The 23,768-nt window shown below is 35.1% G+C and overlaps 3 protein-coding genes across 5 annotated transcripts; 2 read left to right on the top strand and 1 right to left on the bottom strand.

Annotated features, from left to right (window-relative positions):
- Positions 1-1,280: 1,280 nt before the first annotated feature.
- Positions 1,281-9,968, bottom strand: LOC104810328 (MAP3K epsilon protein kinase 1-like). 3 transcript variants are annotated; one of them, XM_010536576.1, is made up of 25 exons: positions 9,736-9,968; positions 9,337-9,471; positions 9,169-9,189; positions 8,811-8,884; positions 8,646-8,736; positions 8,493-8,576; positions 8,138-8,239; positions 7,845-7,976; positions 7,616-7,687; positions 7,371-7,474; positions 7,103-7,202; positions 6,758-6,947; positions 6,555-6,646; positions 5,911-6,243; positions 5,787-5,831; positions 5,441-5,620; positions 5,231-5,314; positions 4,870-4,961; positions 4,703-4,786; positions 3,619-4,340; positions 2,929-3,308; positions 2,703-2,837; positions 2,074-2,480; positions 1,858-1,972; positions 1,281-1,714 (listed from the first exon to the last, which is right to left on the bottom strand). In XM_010536576.1, the coding sequence occupies exons 1-25, from the start codon at positions 9,790-9,792 to the stop codon at positions 1,529-1,531; spliced, it is 4,017 nt and encodes a 1,338-aa protein (XP_010534878.1). In that variant the 5' UTR covers positions 9,793-9,968; the 3' UTR covers positions 1,281-1,528. The 3 variants fall into 3 exon arrangements, with proteins under 3 accessions (XP_010534878.1, XP_010534877.1, XP_010534879.1); XM_010536575.1 differs by having other exon boundaries at positions 6,555-6,947; XM_010536577.1 differs by lacking the exons at positions 8,493-8,576; positions 8,646-8,736; positions 8,811-8,884; ... (1 more) ...; positions 9,337-9,471; positions 9,736-9,968 and having other exon boundaries at positions 6,555-6,947; positions 7,845-7,987; positions 8,138-8,194.
- A 1,521-nt stretch (positions 9,969-11,489) lies between these two features.
- Positions 11,490-14,043, top strand: LOC104810330 (60S ribosomal protein L7-2). Its single transcript, XM_010536578.2, has 7 exons — positions 11,490-11,578; positions 12,464-12,641; positions 12,728-12,825; positions 12,912-12,969; positions 13,060-13,139; positions 13,228-13,330; positions 13,662-14,043. Exons 2-7 carry the CDS (start codon positions 12,468-12,470, stop codon positions 13,875-13,877), a joined length of 729 nt encoding a protein of 242 aa, XP_010534880.1. The 5' UTR covers positions 11,490-11,578; positions 12,464-12,467; the 3' UTR covers positions 13,878-14,043.
- Positions 14,044-20,213: 6,170 nt separating this feature from the next.
- Positions 20,214-23,748, top strand: LOC104810331 (IQ domain-containing protein IQM2-like). Its single transcript, XM_010536579.1, has 9 exons — positions 20,214-20,457; positions 21,049-21,547; positions 21,640-21,754; positions 21,850-21,915; positions 22,018-22,106; positions 22,213-22,303; positions 22,400-22,642; positions 22,760-22,861; positions 22,993-23,748. Exons 2-9 carry the CDS (start codon positions 21,087-21,089, stop codon positions 23,689-23,691), a joined length of 1,866 nt encoding a protein of 621 aa, XP_010534881.1. The 5' UTR covers positions 20,214-20,457; positions 21,049-21,086; the 3' UTR covers positions 23,692-23,748.
- The last annotated feature ends 20 nt before the right edge of the window (positions 23,749-23,768 follow it).

The raw sequence follows: 23,768 nt of genomic DNA on the forward strand, positions 1-23,768 counted from the left end.
TTATTAATAAAAATTTTCATCTATTTATAATATAAACTGAATTTATATGATAAAATATAGTTTTCAATTGAATAAAACAAAAGATTAATATGATAAAAGAAATAGATGTTTTAATAAATTAAAATGTAGTGGTAATATTTCTTGTATTTATGACATAAATTGAATTTATATGATTAAATATAAGTTTTTACTCAAATGAAACAAAAGATTAAGGGGATATTGACAAAAAAAACTATGTACTCTTCTTTCCATATCAACGAAAAAATCCTGTATTTTTTTGCTTAACAATTAAACCCTATACTTTGTGTGATTAACCTATAAAACCCCGACTTTTTAAAAATTCACCGAAAACATCCACGTCTACTTACTCAAACAAAAATGATGATATGACAATTACATGTCTTCCAAATCATGACCACATCATCATAATTATGTCACATCATCATTTCAAATAAAATTTAAATTAAATAAGTTATTTAAATTAATATATATACATACAAATTCACACACACACACAAATATATATATATATATATTAAATATAAAATTATTTATAACTAATAAAACACATGTACATATCTACAATATATATATATATATATATTATAAATAATATATATACATATTATTTTTAATAGATGTATAATATGTATATATGTTAGTTATAATTATTTTTATTTTAATATGTATATTATGTATGTATATAAAATTCATTATGATTACTTTTATAAAATATATATGTATATGTGAATTTATATGTATATATTAATTTAAATAATTTATTTAATTTAAATTTTGTTTGAAATGATGATGTGTACATGACTTGGAAACTATGTTATTGTCACATCATTATTTTTGTTTGAGTTGGAAGACACAAAACATTTTCGATGAATTTTTAAAAGGTTTGGGGTTTTATGGGTACAGAGTTTGGGATACATGATTTTTTTGACGATTTATCCAAAGATTAATATGACAAAAGAAGCATGAGTATTTAAAAACAAATAAATTGATGAGGTTAAATGTAATATCAATTTTGCAAAAAGTTGATTCGATTACATCGATTTATATTTTAAAAAATTGTTATTGCTCTGATCCGTATGATCAAACTGGCCATAGAACCCTTCTACCATTATAAATCATATTGTTAAAATACTCTATTGTTCTTTTCCCTCTAAATCATACATACATATATATATATATATGAAGATTTTGAACAGAATTATAATGAATATTATTCGATTTCTATTGGTTAGAAGTTGATCCATACGAACCACATGTAATTCATCAAACAAGCATATGGATTTCTATACAACACTTTGTGTCATTCAATACATTAATCAGAGTTGCTGTTGCAGGAAGCTCTTGAGGGCCTACAAAAAACAAAGGGCACCACCAAAAGCAACAACCACTTCTCATTACAAAATCTCTTTTTTTTTTTTGTATGGTTCCAAAAAGGGAATGTTAATATACAGTTTGCATTTACAACACAGCACCGCCATATTGGTGTGGTGATGTATGTATAGATTCTTCACAAGACAGTGTTGAAGTGAAGAGCTTTGAGGAGTGATGTCGCCATTTGTTTGACCAGAACCTGTCCTCCTCCTCCTCCTCCTCCTCCTCCATCTCTCCTTTCCTCTATCAGATTCTTCAGTTTCTGAGGAAGTTCGTTCTCTACTATTAGTTGTTTTGGTCGTGGATGTTGCTCGTACACAGCCTGAAATCCATTTCCATAACTTCAACAGAAGAAATGCATCTTCCTTTTTCTATATTCCACCAAAGCTATATATCGATTTCTCAATCAAACAGCAGTTTTTTATCCATATCGAAAGTAGGGGGAAAGCAGGACAGACCACCGACCTTGATAAGTTTCAAGAGATTAAGACGGGCAATGGCGTCTTGATGGTCCAGCCTCGCGATGAGTAATGGAGTTAACCCATTTACAGCTAAGGTCGTATTGATTCTACTTGATTTCCTGCATTAGGGAAGAAAAAAGGATTAGTGCTTCCAACTGCCGAAAAACACAATGTTTTACCATATGATCAATGATTGCGTGATGATGTGAAGAATACATACGTGAGGATTTTCAAGAACGGCTCCAACACATGCAGAAACTGTCTCTCTGGACAGGTCTGGAAGAATCTAACCAGTTTCTGAATCGCGTCCTTTTTAAGCAAAGCTTGTTCCACCTTCCGGTCATCATTGTCATGAGTCAAACAAACAACAATCGAATCTAAGGCTATCACACACCAGAACTCATCGTTGAGCAATCTCAAGCAAACATCTAAACCACCATGTGCCCTTAACTGCTCTCTTGAACTACGAGATGCATGAGCCATATCACATAATAACGGTAATGCATATTGTTTCAGAGGAGAGTCTGTCGTAATAAAATGCATCAGGTGTGGAATGATTCCATTTTCAGCCGCTTGTTCTTGCCTCCTCCTGTTTATCTTGCAGAGGTTGAATAGCGCGCTAAGCACCTTCAGAGAAAGGGTTTCAGAAACAGTAATGAGGAAACCGAGTTCATTTCAGGCTTATATTATAATTCTAATGACTTTCATTTTGTATGATCCTCCTGTTTGTTTCCATATAGGCCCATGAATGAGAGATATGATCAAGCGATCAGAAAAATAAAACTCAAAACTATAATCTTTCTAACCCTACAAAACATACTGCTTTTATATGCAAATCAAGAAGGTAACCTCATGATGGATTTGATACACAAGGGGTCCATCCTTAAGCTCAAGGTTGGGGATCAAATGCTTAATCGCATCTGCCCGCTGAAGATTCTCCAAGCAATTTGGATCAGTGGACAAGTGATTGATGCACTCCAATAACTGAAAAAGACCAAAAAAACATAATAAGTATGAGAGCATACATACAGTTAAACTACTCACACAAAAGGAAATATCAGAACATTTTCAGTACCTTCAGAAGGATAGGAGGCTCCAAGCAGTTGAACATCTGGAGAAGACGACTAAGCAAACTTTGGCTACACAAGTATGTTTTTACGGTTGTATCTGCTCGAGCAAATTCAAGGAGGAGATCAGCCACTTTTTCCAAGTATTCCCTGGCAATGTCTGCATTCAGTGTAGAAACCATATGGCCAAGTAAACCAGATGATGTGGCACTTCCAGGTCTAGCATTTAGAACACCTGAACCCGAGAGTACTCCAGATGCCGTCTGAGATAAAATCCCAGATGTAGAAGCAGTTCCTTCAGTAGCTGCAACCTTTTTTGTCACCGTTTTACTGGAATATTTAGCCACAGTATCAAGATTTCCATTTTCTCTTCCACGCCCAGAGACCTCTGAAGAAACAATGTAAAAAGATAGGGTTAGGGTGACGGAAAAATCAAAATATATGCCTCAGAAGAATCAACCGCACACCAAATATGGCCTTTCAGTCTAGCTGCATCCTTAAAACAAAATGAAGAACAAACAGGCCCAGGGAAAATATTTTTTGTGCCCCAAGTCTAGCCCCTAAAACTCTTGAAGATACATATCTTGTGAATTTGTAAGCCTAAATTGAATGTCAGGCATTGCTTTTCCAGAAGAATCATTAACCAGGAAAGATAAAAGACAAAAACTGGCCAGCTAAAAGTAAACCTTAGAAGTTACCTAAAAATTCAGCCATCAGAAAATCGAGTTCTTCATTAGTTTTCTTCTCATATGTTGCATGCAAAAGGGGAAGAATGTTTCCATGTCTTTCTACACCAGCGATGTGCTTTTCATAATCCAGTTGACCAGAAAAGTGTCTTAAAGGAGGTTCCTTCTCCAACAAGCTAAGCAAAGGTCGAACTTGTTCTGGTTGAGAAGCTGTTGCACCAGGAAAACCATTAGATGCACCTTCTGCCAACTTCTGAAGCCTGTCTGTAGATGTCCTCTTGGCAGAGAGAGATATCCTCTGCTGTCTAACATCAACTTCTGTGGCTGAAGTTGAAGCATCTGGTGCTACACTGCTTGATCTAGGCCTCTCACCATCCATGTCTGATCTTTGAGATTTTGAAGTAGAAGCAGGAAAAGGCTCTTCACCACTTCCATGCCTAGTTTTCGATGCATCAGGCTGATCAATAGGAGTGAGTGATATCTCATTTTGAATAAAAATGGGATGGTTAAGATCAAGTTGACCAGAGCTTGCTCGTGGAGCTTGACCATCCACAATCAGTGTGCCCCTTGATATAGAAGCCAGTCGAGTCGCCTCATTCAAGCTATAAAGAGTGTTGATCAACCTAAGCAGAATTCCATTCTTTGCAGCTATACGACAGAAATCATTTCTTGGGGTTGATCTCTGGAGCTTAAATACCTGCCACATCCCATCAATAGCTAAGTGAACCATCTCCCTGGACATAAAAGCTTGGATCAGCAGAGCTTATGATACCCATAAAGAACAGCTAAAAACAGAAGCGCTAGACAAAGAAAATGGTCATGCAGTGAGACACCGTAATTGATGTTCTACAACTAGGATGTGCACCAGAGATTATGCACAACAATTTGTTTGAAAAGAAGCATAATCAGAACTGAACGCTGCCTAAGACTAACAAATGAGCAATATGCATAACCCCATGAAGGCACAATAATACCAAGTCCTTAAGCTAACATATTCATTAGAAACTCGTACTAGTTTTTTCACTTAATACGCTAACACAAAGATGAAGAAGAAAAAATCCAGTCACCATAAGAGGACAATGCAAACAGTACACACCTGTATTTTGCGTAATCAGCTTCAAGGAATCCAACCAAAACGGGTATTCCTCGGCAAGCTATGAACATTTGCAGTGTCAAGGAACTGTAAAGAAGCTTTCATGTCAACCCCAAGCCTTAAGCAGCTAAATGAAGAAAAACAGCAAAAACTTGAAGAAAACCCATAACCTTGATTGACAAAGCTGCTGCAAGAAATAAGCAGCTTCCCTACGAAGCGAACGATCCCAATCAGGACCAGCAAAGCTCATGACAACAGGAATCTGTCATTTGACATGGAATAAATCAGATGATTATAGTACAGAGCAACCGTGAATTTGTGAACCCAGCAACAAGGTGAGGGCACCATGGATAAACTATCTAACAACCTCCCAACTATAGGCCAAGTGGACGCCTGATATATAATATTCCCACCTTAGAATAAACTAAAAATCTAACATCGTGAAATCAATTTAAAGTATCTAGACAGCTATACCAAGAACTATTCGGTAACTCGTCAATTAGAGAACTAAATTCATAACATAAGACTTACAAGGCCTACAAGACAAGCATTTTCCACGAAGTCTGTGTTATCTTTAATGATTTCGTTTATCAGCTGCAACACAGAGCATATAACCTGCGAACAGTGACACAAAAAAAAATGTTATCCTAATCATAAGCCACTCAATAATTGCAGCAAGTTGCTGACTACTGTCTACTGATGAAAGAAGACAATAAACCTGCCTATTACAAACAAGCTTACACGAGATTTGGGAATATCGAGCAGATCCATTAGAGGAAGGAAACCATGCCGTGTAACAAAAAGTGCTTTCTGCTCGGGTCTCTGGTGAAAAATACCAATAAGTTTCAGACAGGCAGATATTATTGCATCTTCAGATTCATCTGGCCTTAAGCAGCTCACCAACCTGCTAAACTCAACAGCCTAGCATGTAAATCGACACCAAATATCAAGATATGCAATAACTCGAAAACATGAAACAACAAAAAAAGATAAGAAACAAAAAGGTTTTCAATCCAACATTTAATTACAGATCCATCATATTTCCCCAGTTAGTGCAGGAACTTCAAGGTATAAAATTGCTGACTACCTGCAGAGGAAAGAGACTCTCCGCAGACAATTTTTCATTGAATACCTGAAAAACAATACTCCAAAAGAAATGTTAAATAAGATACTACAATTATAAAACCTGCATTTTTTTATTCAAGACATACCAAGCCATCAATGTCGATAACATCATCTTTTAAAGTACCCATCATCAAGCGGAAAAGGTTGCCATCATCATTTGACTGCCCTGTTTCACCCTCAATTTGTTTTTGAGCAATTGTAGCCCTCAACTTTGTCGCCAAGTCATTCTTTCCACCATTGGCCATAGGAGAATCGCCTTGGTTGACATTTGATGTGGGTGCAGATGTTGAGGGTTCATTTGGTTTTCCCTCAGTACCATTATCCAATGGATGAAACAAATCATCCAAAGAAGCATCTCCAGGAGGGTCACCAAATCTAGTCAGTTCATTCCCTCCAACATGTGATGAAGTCTTCACAGCCTTAAAAGTAGAAACAACGAGCATAAGAACCTTATCACGTGAAAAACAATTTGCTCGATATTGACGGATTCATATGCTTAAGCATGATAGGTCCCAACAAGAAAAAAAAAACTCAAACTCATTCCACCGGAGAATAATCTGAGTACGGAGGTTATGGGATATCCAAAACAAAAGTCTAAAGAGTAAAACCCAAACTGTTTGTTTTGATCAGTAAGAAACTTTGGAACATATCACTCAACCAAACACATAAACCAAGCATATTACCTTATCATTGGACAGATTATCTGAGAAAGTGATAGGATGAGACTAACCTTCTGAAGGTCATGATCTTGGCCCTTTTGTCCAAGCTCATGTGATGTCTGTTCAGCCAGGAAAGAGCTTTCGTTTCCCACCTGTTTTATTCCTACAAGATTTCTCCTTGTTTCAGAAGCTTCCACTTTACCAATTCCAGGTGTTTCATCATGGTCAAACTTCCCATGATACTCTGATAAATCTTGAGAAGTCATCTTTGCACCTGAAGAGATTGCGCTAGAGCCAGATTGAAGAGCAGATTGCACAAGAATAGAAAATGTAGGAACTTGATCTGACATTAGACCATCTTCTGAATTATCTGCTCTTTCCTCGTCAAGATCATTGGGGAAGGATTGATCCTTGTCAGACCTCAAACTAGCCACCTCCTCTAGAACTAATTTGCTTTTCAATTTCTGATGGAAAAAAAGGTCCTGTATCAGTAGCTTTAACAAAGTTCATCTCGACTATGCCTGGATGAAAAAGCAGCTCTAACTTCTCCCTATCTTCATCTTTGACATTTTGACTAATCGTAAATTAAGAATTTAAATATTTGGCTGAAAAATCTCACAGTTTTTGATATCCACAATTTTTCGGTTGGAAGGCTTTCAGCTGAACCTTCACCATCTTCATCAGCATTTTCTGATACTGCAGACGCTTCCTGAATATATCTGCAGAAATGAAATTCCTCACAGAAGAAGTTTTCAGTTTATTTAAAGCAAAGTGCACCCACACTATCTCTATTATAAGATACCTGATAATAAAACCCACTGGGTTTATCGTTTACCTAATGTCTAAAATTCTATCCAGGAATTAGCAGAAAATTTACAGGTTTTCACCTAATAGTTCCACTATGGCGGAGTGATGACTGCAATGCACGTCTAGAGTTCTGTATCCAGGGGTGAGAGAGCAGTGTCTTAGCATCAGGTCTCTGCCTGGCATCCTGTGATATGAAGATAGAAATCAAATATATCCACTGGATTTGAATAAATTAAATGTCCAGATTTCAGAACAGAGGCATTGTTAGAGAAACTAGTGCCCAAACAGTAACAAAAATAAAAACATAATACAAATCCAAACTCACCTTCTTAAAGCACTGGCATAGGAAGTCAGTAATGGCTGGAGACAGACTATCAGGAATTGGAGGGTGGGCATCCTGAATAAAAGAAATTGAAAGAAATGGTTTGAGTTGCTTCTTGCTAACAGTTTCTGATTATTCCAGGAGAGAAACTATATACAAGGAAGGATTAGGATAATTGAAAAATGGCTAAAATTTGTTTGACTTAAGCGAAGACATAAGATGTCTACAAAACCTGGACAATACGGTAGAGGGCTGCCATGGTTTGCAAATCATAGTAAGGAGGCACACACGTCAAAAGCTCGATAACCGTGCATCCAACACTCCAAATGTCAGAAGCTGTACAAACTCCTGACATTACAATAACCTGAAACAGAACTTGAATCTCCGTGAACACACAAGTAAGAATTCCATAGAAGAGGGAAAAACACATCACGGTAGAAAAGCAAAATAAAGGCCATTTTTTACTTTAAAATAGATATGTGCATCATATGCTAATGGCAAAGACATGTATCACTAAAGATGTACCTCAGGAGCCATCCAGTATGGTGTTCCTACCACCGAATGAGTGTTGACGTCAGCCTCATTTAGTTTAGTGGCAACTCCAAAGTCAGCAAGCTTGACAAGACTCTGAAGGATTAAGATAGTCAAGCATCACTCAAAGTAGCCTAACAGAATCTTATGCATCACCAAATTCAAAGAACACAACACATCTTGAACTAAATAAGAATTGAAGATATTTTAAACAGCATAAGACCATGGAGAGGTTGTCTTCCCGGTTCCCACTCTTAGAAACGACATGTGCCAAATTAATTAGTAAGATTCTTAGAAATTGCATGTACCAAATTAACTAGTAAATTTCAGAAGGAATAGAAAAACGTACCTCCTTGGTTATCAAAATGTTTGCACCCTTGATATCGCGATGAATTACACCTTGCTCGTGCAGATATACCAAGCCTTCCAAGACCTATTTCGCTAATTAGTACACAATGCAGAAAGAATCCATTTCACTAGAAGGGTATTTATGTATACTGACCTGAGCAATGTAATCAGCTACAATTGATTCTGGAAAAGGTCCAAATCTATTTGGTTTGATAATGTTAGCGAGTGAACCATTCTCAACATACCTGCAAACCATAACCACCACTTCAGTTTCCAAATCGTAGCCCACAAGCACAATAACGAATCCAAGCTTACTTACTCCAGAATAATATGAAGGTGACTCCTTGTCTTCAATGATCCAAGATATTTCACAATGTTTTTATGGTTCAAGTTCTGCATTGAAAAAGATCATCTTTAGACGGAGAAAGGGAAGAGAAATTATTGCGCAGAACCAAGAAATCAGGAAGTGTGAAGATGTTGAAATTCAAATGGCGATTGATTTGACTTCAGTTCCAGCATACTTAGCATCAGTATCACCTATTTATGGAACAGATTCAGCAACAGAGACAAATACAACTTCTGTCCAATGTCCATTAGCAGACCCATGCCCATGCTAAAATTAAAGAAAGCATCGTTGAAAAATGTCGAAGGCACAAAAAAGAAAGCAGCCATCTAACCTTCAATAGATCGATTTCTTGCTGGGGAAATCATCCCAACAGCCAAAACAGCATCCACATGTAAAACAATGATTCAGTCAGCAAGCGGTGAAAAGGAGATGAAAGTGAAACAAAGGATTTTGTCTAGAAAGGAAACAACATATGTAATGAAAAATCCATTTTTCGAACCATGATAATATTAAGATCCTCCTGAGCAATATTCTCCAACGAGACTTGCTTAACTGCCACAAAGTCCCTACTTTCCAGGTCTAATCCTTTGTAAACTCGGCTATAAGCTCCTCTCCCAATTTCATCTCCCAGCATCTGCGCCCAAAATCATATAATCAACTTCGGAATGCATACAATAGCAACGGAAATCTACCACCAGTGCTCGTAAAGTACAAGCTTTTAGCAGATGAAAAATCAAAAGAGCATAAAAGCCGAACAGTTCCAATTCCGCAATCTCGATTACAAAATCACCCATTGAACAAAAACCAAAAAGCAAAAGAAACCCTAAATTAAACCAGACAAAAGAAACGAACCCTCGATCGAAAAACCGAGGAATTGAGGGAATTAAATTAAGCTCACGTATTTGTTGTCGAGAGTCTTTGATCTGTGAGAGTGGGACGTCATTTGCCGAGCCATCTCTTCCCGCCTCCTCAGCCAAAAGATTACCCAACCGTTGCTCCTCAAGGAAACGCAAGAAATCGATCCATCAGGAGGGATAATTCACGTGAATTAGGGTTTAACTGAGGATTTGCGGGGAGACCCGATAAAAGGTAGGTAGAAGAAGATACAGTACTGAAAGTGACAAAACCAAAAAAAAAAAATTGAAATAAGGGTGAAAAAAGATACGTAGAGAGGGAATGTAAAGAAAGGCTCGAGTATTTTCCATTTTTAAAAAAATATAAAAAAAAATAAAATCACTGAATTTCATTTCATCGTCCCACTGTCCCATATCACAAATTAGTCTTATCATTTTTCCGAAACTTTAAAAAAAAAAAGATAAAAATAATTAGGGGAAAAAAGGACTAAAAAGTACGTAAACCTGGTAAGGATTTTGCATGTAGTGAAGAATGTATGCATGCAAGTCTACGTAATGAGATCAGCATGACGATGATAAACCAATTAAGAGTAGAGAGGCACAAAGCATTCTGCTTATAACTGCCTAGGAGAACGGTCTATGTTCTGCTCCCTTGCGTAGCTTTCGCCTCCTCTCTGGGTCGGGTCAGGCTCTGGGTCGGGCAGGGCTCGGGTTCTGGTTCGTGGTTTGATATAGGGGTGACATTTGATTTATAAGTGAATAACCGAATTGAATAATTGTAAATGAATCGAATTAAAAATAAAATCGAACGGTTATGATTTATATACTGAAAAAGTTTGAATATATATTTTTTTAAAATAAGTATATTTATCATAACATAACATGAACTGAATATAACTTAGTTGAATTCAATATAAAAATCGAACGGTTATAAATTTTTAAAATTAAAATAATCGAATTCAAATATAATCGAATCAAACCAGAACCGAAATCCGAAGAAGCCATTCCTAGTTTGATAGGGAGTGTAACTTCAATTTCTTCTCGGACATGCTTCTTTAATGGTTCAGACTTCTTCTTCTCGAATTCTTAGCTTAGCGTGGTAGCAAAATGTGCGCCGGAGAGAAAAACGAGAAATGAAAAAATCTCTTGATGGTTCTCAGCTAAAAATTTCTATCAAGACAAACGTAACTAAACCGAATTCGATATAAAAAACTGATTATTATGTTGTTTCTAAAACTTAAAAAATCAAACTTGAAACGAAGTAAATAAATAAAAACAATTTTTTTAAAAAAATAGGTATTTTTGTCAATAAGAACCAAACTCGAATAGGATCTAATAAAACTGAAATAACCAATCCGAATATAATCGAATCAAATCTCAACCATGATATTTGTTTTTTTTTAACTCTTTTACATTTGTATCCTTAGAAATAACTAATGTTTTCTTTTCGAACACAAAGAAAGAATATCACAAAATAGATCCTGATCGAATCATAAATCCGATTTTCAAATTGCCCAAATAGCTAATATGAACATATTGTGTCAATTATTTCCCCAAACAATATTATTTTGTCTTTTAGATTTGGTCGCCAAGCCATGAAATGCATTAAACAAATCGATTTATAAGCTTTAATCAAATGAAACATTGTTTGGTGCCGAATTCATTAGTTTCTGGGTCAGTTTTCAATTTTCAAAACTTTGAGACGCAAACACAATATCTTAACTTTTGGGGGGCGGAAATCAAATAACAAAAACATAAAGAAACCCTAATGACCCCGTTTGGTCTGAGACTATAAGGAGGAATTCTGTTCCTTCAAGCTTCTCTTCTTCTCACTTAGTTGCTGAGCCGCCTTCTCTCGATTTCGCCGCCGCCGTCGGTCCTTCGCCGGTAACCTTATTTCTTCTTCTTCTTCCATTTTTTTCTTGGATCTCAGTGGTTCTCCGGTGATCCAAGTTGTAGAATCTATTGCTTATATAGAGTCCACTGCAAAGGTTATTCTTCGGCGTTCCATGGAACGCCATTACGTTTGTGTGTATGTATATCTATGGTGATATTGCAGAGAATTTGAGGCATAAGTGGGGTTCTTTTTGGAGAAGAAAACTAGTACTTTAGAGTGGCCATTTCTTTTTCCTTAAACTATTATGATGATACGATGCATTATACATTTGTTGAATGTATTCATGCGAAGCTCGTTCATGGAATTCTTCTAGATTTAGATTTATTAAAAGGGTTAATGCTGTTAATGGATTCTGTGTCTCATTCATTGGTTTGGCTCTTGAAAAATGTATGACTGCTTGTATTCATCCGATGAACTTAGGTGTTCTCTTCCCATTGTTTCCCAGCAATATATAAGCTGTTTCCAAGCTTCATGAATAAGGGTCCTTGAGAAAGAATGGTTTTTCGATTGGATATAATGATGGGTTCTTTACAGCAGTGGCTCTCCATTGTTGTTTCTGTGATGAGCCATCTGCTGGTTGAAGCATCATATCAGTTATTTGCTTGAGGCAGACGAGCTTTATTTGGCGAAGTCATTGTGCATTCTGGATGAAGATTCTTAGTTTGTTGAATGGATGTGGCGTAATTTATTGGTTGAAAGAAATAGGAAATTTATTTGAAGTAACAGATGAAACATGTTTTCAGTTTTAGCTGTCGTTGGGTTTTCGTCTTTTCAGTTTGGGTTTCCAGAGTACGCGTGGTTAAACTCAAAACCCTTTTTTCATTGCCCTGATGAAACTGAAATCCGGTTATGTTCTTTGGTTCTGTTACACCCAGGAAAATGACTGAATCCAAGGTTGTTGTTCCTGAGTCGGTTTTGAAGAAGAGGAAGAGGCAGGAGGAATGGGAGCTCGCCAAGAAACAAGAGCTCGAAGCTGCTAAAAAGAAAAACTCTGAGAACCGGAAGCTCATTTACAACCGAGCTAAACAGTACAGCAGGGAGTACGAGGAGAAGGTAGAAATCCTCTATTGATTGTTTTTTGCAGATTCGCTATAGGGAAATAATATATTCATGGAAATTTGCAATATCGGTTTCTCCAGGAAAAGGAATTGATCCAGCTGAAGCGCGAGGCAAAGTTGAAAGGTGGCTTTTATGTTGATCCAGAAGCAAAATTGCTTTTCATTGTCCGTATTCGGGGGTATGAGATATTTAATATTCTTGAGTGAAGTGCAATGCTCTTCTGTTTACCAATTTCTTATGTTTTTCTCGTCTCTGTGTCATTAGTATCAATGCTATCGACCCGAAGACACGGAAGATTTTGCAGCTTTTGCGGTTGAGACAGGTTACCTTCTATCCTTAGGCATTTACCCGCTTAAAGCTTGTATGAACTAAACAATTGAATTATTCCTGACATGGATATTCTTTTTTGCAGATCTTCAATGGTGTGTTCTTGAAAGTCAACAAAGCAACAATGAACATGCTTCACCGGGTTGAGCCTTATGTGACCTATGGGTACAGCTCTCTCTTGTGCATCTTCCACTTCTTTTCTTCCAATTAAGTCACCGGTTTTTTTTCGCAAACTAAGCCCCCTTTTCCACAGGTACCCCAACTTGAAGAGCGTGAAGGAGTTGATTTACAAACGAGGCTATGGAAAGCTGAACCACCAGAGGATTGCCTTAACAGACAACTCTATCATCGAACAGGTGAAGAACATTTCCTCTCTTGTTTTTTGTAGGTCTTGCTCAAAGCCAAGTTATGATCTTGACATCACCTAACTTACATTTGTATCAAACCCTGTTTAACAAATGGGTTTATCATTTGGCACAATATATCCACAATGTCTGAATCTGATAGCTAAGGCTAAAAAATATCAATGTTCGAGTATGAGCAGTCAGTCCCTTGGTAAATACTGGATAATATGCATGAAGGATCTGATCCACTGGATCGTGGGTTTATCATTTTGGCATTATATCCACAATGTCTGAATCTGATAGCCAAGGTTAATAGAAGATGGATGTTTCGAGTATTGAGCAGGCACTTGGGAAATACGGGATAATATGCATGGAGGATCTGATCCATGAGATAATGAGCGTCGGACCTCACTTCAAGGAAGCCAACAACTTCCTGTGGCCATTCCAGTTGAAGGCTCCACTCGGGGGATTGAAGAAGAAGAGGAACCATTACGTTGAAGGTGGAGACGCTGGAAACAGAGAGAACTACATCAACGAACTCATCCGCAGAATGAACTAAGCCTCTCTCTCTAGTCAAGGCTTTTAAAAACGTGTGTTACCTTTTTTTTTTAATCAATGGTACTGTTTTTTTTTTTGTGTTATCAGATTTGGAATTCTGGATTCATGTGGTTTTTGTTCTCTCGTTTCTTTTATAAACTATAAGAGAAAAGACTCTCATTTTATTCCATTTTCCGATTCGAGCTAAAACTAGGGGACTATGGTTGAAATCACCTTTGCAAAATTCAAAATATTATCATCTTAATCCCAAATTTAATCCCAAACTTATTTGAAGTGGACTGTATAGATTCTTTGTTTTCATTCATTTCGGTTTTGCGTTAACTTTTTTTGGAATATCCTTCCGTTTCTCTTCACTCCATTTCTAACCAGCTTGATGACATTAACTTTAGTATGTACATATGTATACCATATGGACGTATGTATCTATATATAGACGAGGTTACACGATGAAATTCGGCTAAATACGACCTGAAGAAGTTAACAGGAGGAACATTTATGACTTCAAGTTGGGCCTAACAATAGGCTCATTAGTGAGATTAAGTTGGGCCTAACATATATGTGTATGTATACCATGAGTCCATGACACATAAATGTGTAACATTATTAAACAAAAAAAATATACAAATGCAGTAAATAAATACATAGTTATAGTGTTATTGCACTTTTAGGATAATTTGGCCATGACTTTCATGACCTTCCGTACAGTTTCTTTGAAACTGTTGACCCCTACGAAGAGAAAGGGTTGAGGGCTGCATCCCAATTTTCTTTTTTTGTAATTCGAAAGTTTATCAACTATATTTCTCGGACATTTTTTCCAACTACATCTCAAAAAATATACGGAGAAAATTTTTATACCACAATTAAATTATGCATTTTCTCTCCAACCGTCACTCGAATATAAGACATGAATAAGAATATCCCAACATTTTTCAACCATCTACATCATTCGGTTATCACGGATTGGTTTATGTTGTATTGCATTGCGTGGACCGACCCATCATTTTTTTTTTGTTAAACACCGACATATCAAATTTAAATTTTGATTTTCACTTTTTGCCGTTTTTTTACAATCTTCATGTGTATACACTTGATAATAAGTAGTGGTTATTCTAATTTCAGCGGGTGAATTTAGTTAACTAATAATAACGATATCCCAATAAATATAAAGCATTGAACTGATGTTTGGAAATAGTCCTTAGTTATATATTCCTTTAAAAATACTGTAAGAACATATATATATATTTGAATTGTCATGTGATAAGCATACAAGAGTATTCGGCTAAGATTATCAATTACGTTTGTAACAATAATAATAATAATAATAATAATAATAATAATAATAATAATAATAATAATAATAATCATCAATTATGAAATTCACTTTGGAATGATTTATTGATGTAACATATATATTCAAGAGGAGATGGATTGTTAGAAAACTAAAATTATTTGTTTTATATGTGTATGTAATGTAAGTCGTAAAAGTAAAGATGGGGTCGTTGACTGGTTTTCTTCTCTAAGAAAAAGGTCATATAATTTAATTTGCATATATAAATACAATCCAACATTTTGGACCAAAACAATAAAATAAATAAATACGTTCAATTAATTTTGGAGTGAATACATATTATGCGGTGTAGAAATCTAATAAAATATTAAATCAACAAAGAAGAACAAAACATGCATTGATTATTCACAATGTAACCGCTAATTACAGAAACATATTCTTGCGTTAATTTTTTTTTTTAAATCAAAAGCTATTTTATAAAACTAAACAGTCTGATGGGTCCTGTTTATGTAGCTAAAAGCCCATCAATTATGAAATTCACTTTGGAATGATTTATTGATGTAACATATATATTCAAGAGGAGATGGATTGTTAGAAAACTAAAATTATTTGTTTTATATGTGTATGTAATGTAAGTCGTAAAAGTAAAGATGGGGTCGTTGACTGGTTTTCTTCTCTAAGAAAAAGGTCATATAATTTAATTTGCATATATAAATACAATCCAACATTTTGGACCAAAACAATAAAATAAATAAATACGTTCAATTAATTTTGGAGTGAATACATATTATGCGGTGTAGAAATCTAATAAAATATTAAATCAACAAAGAAGAACAAAACATGCATTGATTATTCACAATGTAACCGCTAATTACAGAAACATATTCTTGCGTTAATTTTTTTTTTTAAATCAAAAGCTATTTTATAAAACTAAACAGTCTGATGGGTCGGTCAAACGAGACAACACCGGTCAAACAAGGTTGACTGGGGAGCAATAATCCAGTGTGGGACGGTGCACCGTTTCCAGTGGTATGGTGCTCGCTTCACAGTTCACACTCTCAATAGTCATCGTGTCGGTGCAGTCTGAACCAACCGCGTTTGCATTTTTTCCCTCTCTATTTTGTATTTTTTTTGTGATTACTCAAAAAAAAAACGAGTAAAATTATATATTTATAAATTTTTTTAAGGGTTAATTTTAAGATATTTTTGCGTTATAATTACTAACAAACATTACTTTTAAATTAACGATTGTTTTTGGCAATTTGAATCAATTTACTTATATAACTAATGATCTTTATTCCCTTTCGTTGTTATTGGATATATGAAAACTAAAAGACGATTTTATCCTTGAGGATGATCATGTCTGTCATGGTACTTAAATATAAACGGTCTAAAATTTAAATATACGGGGAAGAAAGATCTGACATATGGTAGATCGTTTTCAAATAAAATTTCTTTTGAAAAATATAATGGAATTTGATTTTTTAGAGCAAATGATAGAATGGGATATTACATATATATAAAAATATTATGTACCAAGGTGTATATATGTGTATATATATCGGTGGTTCTGGTGTCCCATAAATGCTAGTTTGATATTATTAAAAAAAAAAAGATTGTGCAAGCTACACAAAGATAATTCAGAAATATTATGTCAACATTTTCAGTTTAATAATAAGTATATTGTAAAAAAAAAAGAGATCGATAATTCAGAAATAAAGTAATTAATCTGTTAAAAGTTTGTAAAATAAAGTGGGTATTCACATTAGCAAATGCGGTTGTCTCTGTGTACGGCACATCACTTGGTGTGCAAATCTAATCCGTACAACATCATCAAGCCATTTTAGGTAAAAATAATAAAATCATGTAACGGTTAATTAAATAGTTCGATGCGCGAATATTACAAAAGTCTAACGTGCTTGAAATAATTGTATGTTGCTAAGGAAAAAAAAATGTGTATTGAATTAGATGCATGTAATCATTTTCTGTGCCATTACAAGAAAAATATAGATGCTAAAGATAATAATGATATATATATATATATATATATAATAACATATTATTATTAAACCTATTTGAAAAACATATTAAATTTAAGGGGTCAATTTTGACCTGACTAATTTTAGATCAGACTCGTACCAATTTCGGATCAGTTTAATTTAAAAAAAAAAAAAATTTGGAAGAACAAATTTAATGAGTCGATCCGATCCGAACCCGAATCCAAAGTATATAAGGTCTGGTTTCGAGTTTGGTGATTTAAATCCGAAAAAAATCGGACCGGTTTGAATCCGAATCTAAAACCTTGAGAGACTAAGTGCAGATTCTAGTCGGGCCAGCCTATTAAATTGATCGAAGATTCGTAAATGCAGCAATTAATTTATCCGTACGTTACGTACCCAAAGAAGTAGTTGTTCATTACCATTGACGAATTTCGAGATACCGAACCGACACGATTTGTGGAGCTTACAAGTGCTAATTAATGCATTCAATCTATTCTAATATATATATATATATATATATATATATATATAAGTTAGGGCAGAGAATAAAATCAAAGGAAATCATAGTTTAATGCCATGTCTCCATAATCCCCGATAATAAGGTGCGCCCGAATATATACATATATATATATATATATCAGAGGCCGGTTCAATATATATAGTATAATATTTATATACATTTATATTTTTTATTTTTTAAAATATAATCATAAGTATTTTTGGTTATAATTTTAAAATTAAATTAAATAATTTTATAAACATTTTAGAATTTTATAAATATATTCACTAATTGATAAATTTTAATTATATGAAAAAATTAATATAGATATTAGTAAAAAATAATTTATATTATTTATCATAATAAAAAGTTACAAAAAGCGAAAACACATCAATAATTAGTAATACAAATTAAGAATAACTTTCATTTATAAAAAAAACTTGGTTATAATACTCTTTAAAGTTTTTTAAAAACACATATTTGACTAAAAACTAAAAATTATTTATATGTGTTATCAAAATTTATTTTTATTGTATTTCAATATTTTAAAATTCTAAATTATTAAGATATAGAAAATCCACCGTAATTTAATCACATTTAATCATTTTATTTTTAAATTTATCACATAATTTCCTTTTTTCAAAATCTTAATAATTATTAATTTTTAAAAATAATATTTAAAAAAAAGTGGGGAACCAAATGGTAAATAAACATAGCATAGATGTGTTACAATAAAAATCGGAGGATGAAATAGAATTGAAACCTGATATTATATCGTTTTCGGGCACCAAATTGACAATTTAATTATGAAAACAATACAAATATAAATTACATAACTCTCTTTGATGCCTTTTTTAACTGCATAAACGACATCGTTTCTTTCCACACAAAACGACAACGTATGTCACCGGCCACGGGATTTTTATCCAATCCGATGGCTTCACGATAAAATGGCTGCGACATCATATATATATATATATATATAAAAATTCTAAATTATTAAGATATAGAAAATCCACCGTAATTTAATCACATTTAATCATTTTATTTTTAAATTTATAACATAATTTCCTTTTTTCAAGATCTTAATAATTATTAAAATTTTAAAATAATATTTTAAAAAAAAGTGGGGAATCAAATGGTAAATAAACATAGCATAGATGTGTTAGTCAGATCGTCACCGCAATAAAAATCGGAGGATGAATTAGGATTGAAGCCTGATATTATATCGTTTTCGGGCACCAAATTAACAATTTAATTACGAAAACAATACAAATATAAGTTACATAACTCTCTTTGATGCCTTTTTAAGTGCATAAACGACATCGTTTCTTTCTACACAAAACGACAATGTATGTCACCGTCCACGGAATTTTTATCCAATCCGATGGCTTCACCATAAAATGGCTGCGACATCATATATATATATATATATATATATATATATATATATTTAAATAAAATAAATCGAAGTACAGGTAAATACATCTATGCGATATAGTGTCGTTTTATAAGCAAACCTCGAACGTTCCATAGCTCAGCAACAATATAGTTAATTAAATAATATTATTATATATAATTCAGCAAATTGTTATTTTGTTTCAAATATTTTGTTCTTATTAACGCACGGTTTTCCTGTATAAAGCGGATCTGAACACTTGTGGGTAGGGGTGGACGTTTCGGAAAACGGTTCGGATTCGGAACGGAATAAATCGGTTCGGTTCTTTCGGTTTTACAAAAATAAGTACCAATCGGATTATTTATTGTATTCGGTTCAGTTCGGTTTCGATATCGGTTCGGTTCGGTTCCGGATTTTATTAAATAAATAATAGATTTTCTTTAAAAATATTCGATTTTTCGGGATTTTTAAAGTTCGGTTCTGGAAAAATTCGGTTCTCTAAAAATATTACCATTCGGAAAATAATAGCGGTTTCAGATCGAAAAAAATACCGTTTTAACGGTTCGGTTCGGTCCAGTTCTAGTTGTGGGTGGCTTTCAAAAGGAGGAAGGAAATTTCATTGAAACCATATTATTAGGTCGAAAATAATATTATTTTAATAATCTAAAAATTCACCCCACCACGTGTGCAATTACGTCACCAACAACTAGGGTTGAGTCAAATATTAGTTTGAATCATAAACTTGGAAGTCACGGCATTCCATTAAAGATAAATTGACTTAGGAAATGTCTTGCATTGCATGTAATAAATAATCCATGGAAAGTGTGAAGAAAATGTCAAAACGACCAATCCATATAATATATATATATATATTATTAGGGGAAAATAGAGATTATGAACAATTACCCAAAAGAATAAGATTAACAACTGGAAACACAATTTATGCGACCAACGAGATTATTTTAAAAATTATATCTCGAATAAAATCATGGGTTTTATTCGATATTATATATATAATATTATTTGTTTTAGGAGATACTGTATTTGTAAGGTTAAATGGTGAAAATTAATTTGAATTGGAACTTTTAAATTAACCTCGTATGAATATATTCCGACTCTACCAACACGTGTTTGGAAAAATCCTCTCTCTCTCTCTCTCTCTCTCTCAACGTTTCTCTTTCTGTCTCCTTGACGCCATTCTATATAACTCCATCGCCGAAGAGCTCGTAAGCTTCACACTTGCGTTTTTCCAGTGTTCAAATAAGGAAACAGAATAGAAAAAAGTAACCTAAGAATCATCGGCGTGAGGAACAGAAGATCCGAGAGGGAACGAACAATCGGAAAGTTTCGACATTTCCGGAAAGATTTGCCATTATCTCTGGCCTCGTCTTCAAGGTAATAACGCCTCCTTGGCTGTTTGGATACATATCTTGTTTGCTCTGTTCATGCCTGCGATGTTTCCCATAGTTTGTTTCGTGATGTTTTCTTGAGATGTTTTTTATCAACAACCAGATTTTACTCCACCAGAAGTGAATTTTGGTGATGGGTTTCTGTAAAAAAAAATTGATTTTTATGGATAATCTATCGTATTTCTGTATGGGCTTCGAGCAGCATTTTATCGTTCTTAATATTTTACTCCACTGCCTCTCTCTGGGTTTAGCAATTCCAGTGGCTCAATGCTCATCAATTTACCGGCATACGATGTTTTAAATTTCGAGATAAATCTCGTTTATGGGTTTTGTGTTTGACGATTATCCATTGACCACACTCTTAGTTGTGATTTATTTGCAAGATTCTTCAACTTGGTCATCGTGTCTCGTAGATCCGCTAAGTTCTTGTTGTTGTTCTGTTTTCGCCTTAAATCTTTTGATCCTAAGGTGTTTGTCAAAATGCTCCTATGAGTTTAGGAAGCCCTTCCTCTGTATATGTGTAAATTGCACAGCTTCCTGATTTTTTAACTCCTGCTCCGATTGTTTTTCATGGCAGAATTGTTTTAGGATCAAAGATCTGAAGATTTCGGTTGAATGGGTGGCTCTTTGTCTTGCCCATTTGCCGAGCACGACGATGAGGAAGCTAGTTTGAAATCTGTCAAAGTGAAATCCATAAGTTTTGGAGACGATGAGTGTAAAACTCCGACAAGATCTGTCAACTTCAACGACAGAACAATGGAACCCACGATTCTGAAATCTATGGGATCTGGGAAAATGGTTGTGGAAAGATCAGTTAGCTTCAAAGGGAGGCAACTGGAGAGGATGATTTCGTTGAACAGGTCTCTCACAAAAGAAGATCATAAGAAAGACAATGGCTTTGTCTTTGAGATTGATCAACTGGGATCAGACAGGAAGATGGAGATTGTCAGAGAATTGCCCGTTTTGGATCAGAAAATCCCGAAACACGAGGCTGCCATCAAATTGCAGAAAGTTTACAAAAGCTTCCGCACCAGAAGAAAGCTCGCTGATTGCGCCGTTCTGGTGGAGCAGAGCTGGTAAGTTCTCTGTTCATTTGAAGCCTGTAAACCTAATATGGAAAGTCTCTGGTGGTTTGTGGCTATATTGGTGCTTTTCTTCTGAACCACAGGTGGAAGCTCTTGGATTTTGCTGAGCTGAAGAGAAGTTCTATATCCTTCTTTGATATCGAGAAACATGAAACCGCGATTTCTCGGTGGTCAAGAGCAAGGACCAGAGCAGCTAAGGTGAAATACCTGAGTTACAAAGATTATACCTTTCCGATCATTGTTTTTTAAATTTGTTTCACATACTGACTCTCTGTTTCTTCTGAATTTTATAGGTTGGTAAAGGTTTGTCGAAGAACGGAAGAGCTCAAAAGCTTGCTTTACAACACTGGCTAGAGGCAGTGAGTTGAATTTTGAACTCGATAATCTTTTCTCCTCGATTTCCTTGTCTTGTTGTGTGTGATGTATTCTGATGTTATTACATGTTTTTTTTTGCTGAACAGATCGACCCAAGACATCGGTATGGACACAACCTTCACTTCTACTACAACAAATGGCTCCATTGTCAAAGCAGAGAGCCCTTCTTCTACTGGTACACTTAGTTCTCACCAGTGTAGTGTTTTTCCTTTTTATCTGCCAAACACAATGTGTAGAATTATGAAACTGAGCATATATGTTGGACTGATCCAAATGTGCAGGCTTGATATTGGAGAGGGAAGAGAAGTAAATCTCGTGGAGAAATGTCCCCGATGGAAACTTCAACAGCAATGCATAAAGTACCTTGGTCCGGTTAGTATCCGTGTTTTTTTGTGTCTACTTGATGAATTTCTCGATAAAAAAAAAGTAGAACGTTTTCTTACTTTCTTCCTGGTTTTGTGTCTGCAGATGGAAAGGAAGGCCTATGAGGTGGTTGTGCAAGACGGCAAATTCTTCTACAAGCAAACTGGAGAGATTCTTCACACCAATGCTCCAGAAGATATCGATTCTAAGTGGATTTTTGTTCTCAGCACATCGAAGATGTTATATGTCGGGAAGAAGAAGAAGGGTAAGTTTCAGCATTCTAGCTTCTTGGCGGGTGGAGCCACTGTTGCAGCCGGAAGATTGGTCATTGAAAATGGTGTTCTTATGGTATGGTTATACATATCCGATATATCTACCCGATATATCTTATATCGTTCTTTATTTATATTCCATTTGGTTTCTGCAAGAGTTTAAGTGTTTTGCCCCTTTGGTGCTTCGAAACAGGCGGTTTGGCCTCACAGTGGGCATTATCAGCCAACGGAAGAGAACTTCATGGATTTTCTTGCCTTCCTTCAAGAGAACAACGTGGATATCACCGATGTGAGGGTAAGAGAGATATAAGAATATCGTCATGTTAAGATTATAACGAGTTTTCCTCTTGTGATTCTTTGTTCTTGAGAATGGCTCCCAAAGATTCTGTTCTTGAATATTATGTTTTTTTTTTTGTTTCTGTTCAGATGAGTCCAACGGATGAGGATGACGAGTTCTCCATTCACAAACAAAGAAGCAGTTGTATGAGAAACCACTCCTCGGAAGAAGATTTAACGCAAGGGTTGGACTGTGTAGAAACTTTAAAGAGATGTACCTCTCGAGACAAACCCGTTTCAAGAAAAGAGGAAACGACTCCGGAGACGAAACGTTCCACGTTTAGGAAGTTGGCAGATCTTGAAATACCGAAAAGGGTCGAATCTTTTGGCAGATTTGGTGAAGGAAAACGATCAGTGGAGCCAAATCCTGACCAAATCTCTGAAGGGTATGACTCGGCAGAAGAAGATGAGGAAGAGATTCTTGACAAAACAGACCAAAAACCAAAGCCTCTGGACTCGAACTCTACCGGAGAAGAAGAAAAGAGGGAGCGAGGAATGGTGAAGATTCCGGAAGAATCGATCCGTGAGAGGATAAATTCCAAGAACAAAACTAAATCATTTCAACTCGGGAAACAACTGTCTTGCAAATGGACAACAGGTGCAGGGCCAAGGATCGGTTGTGTAAGAGATTATCCGTCTGAGCTTCAGTTTCAGGCACTGGAACAAGTGAACTTGTCTCCAAGAAATGCAGTATCAATCTCCAGGCATTGTTTCTTGCCTCAATCTCATCCTTCCCCTCTGTGGAGAGGTTCTTCACTGCCTGTGGATATTACTACACATCATGACTGAGAATTTTACCTTTTTTTTTTTTTTTTTTTTTTTTCATTTCCCCCTTTTTTTTTTTTTTTTTTTTTTTTTTTTTTTAA

The sequence above is a fragment of the Tarenaya hassleriana genome, unplaced genomic scaffold (genome assembly GCF_000463585.1).
Source record: "Tarenaya hassleriana unplaced genomic scaffold, ASM46358v1 Cleome18, whole genome shotgun sequence".
Taxonomy (NCBI): Eukaryota; Viridiplantae; Streptophyta; class Magnoliopsida; order Brassicales; family Cleomaceae; genus Tarenaya; species Tarenaya hassleriana.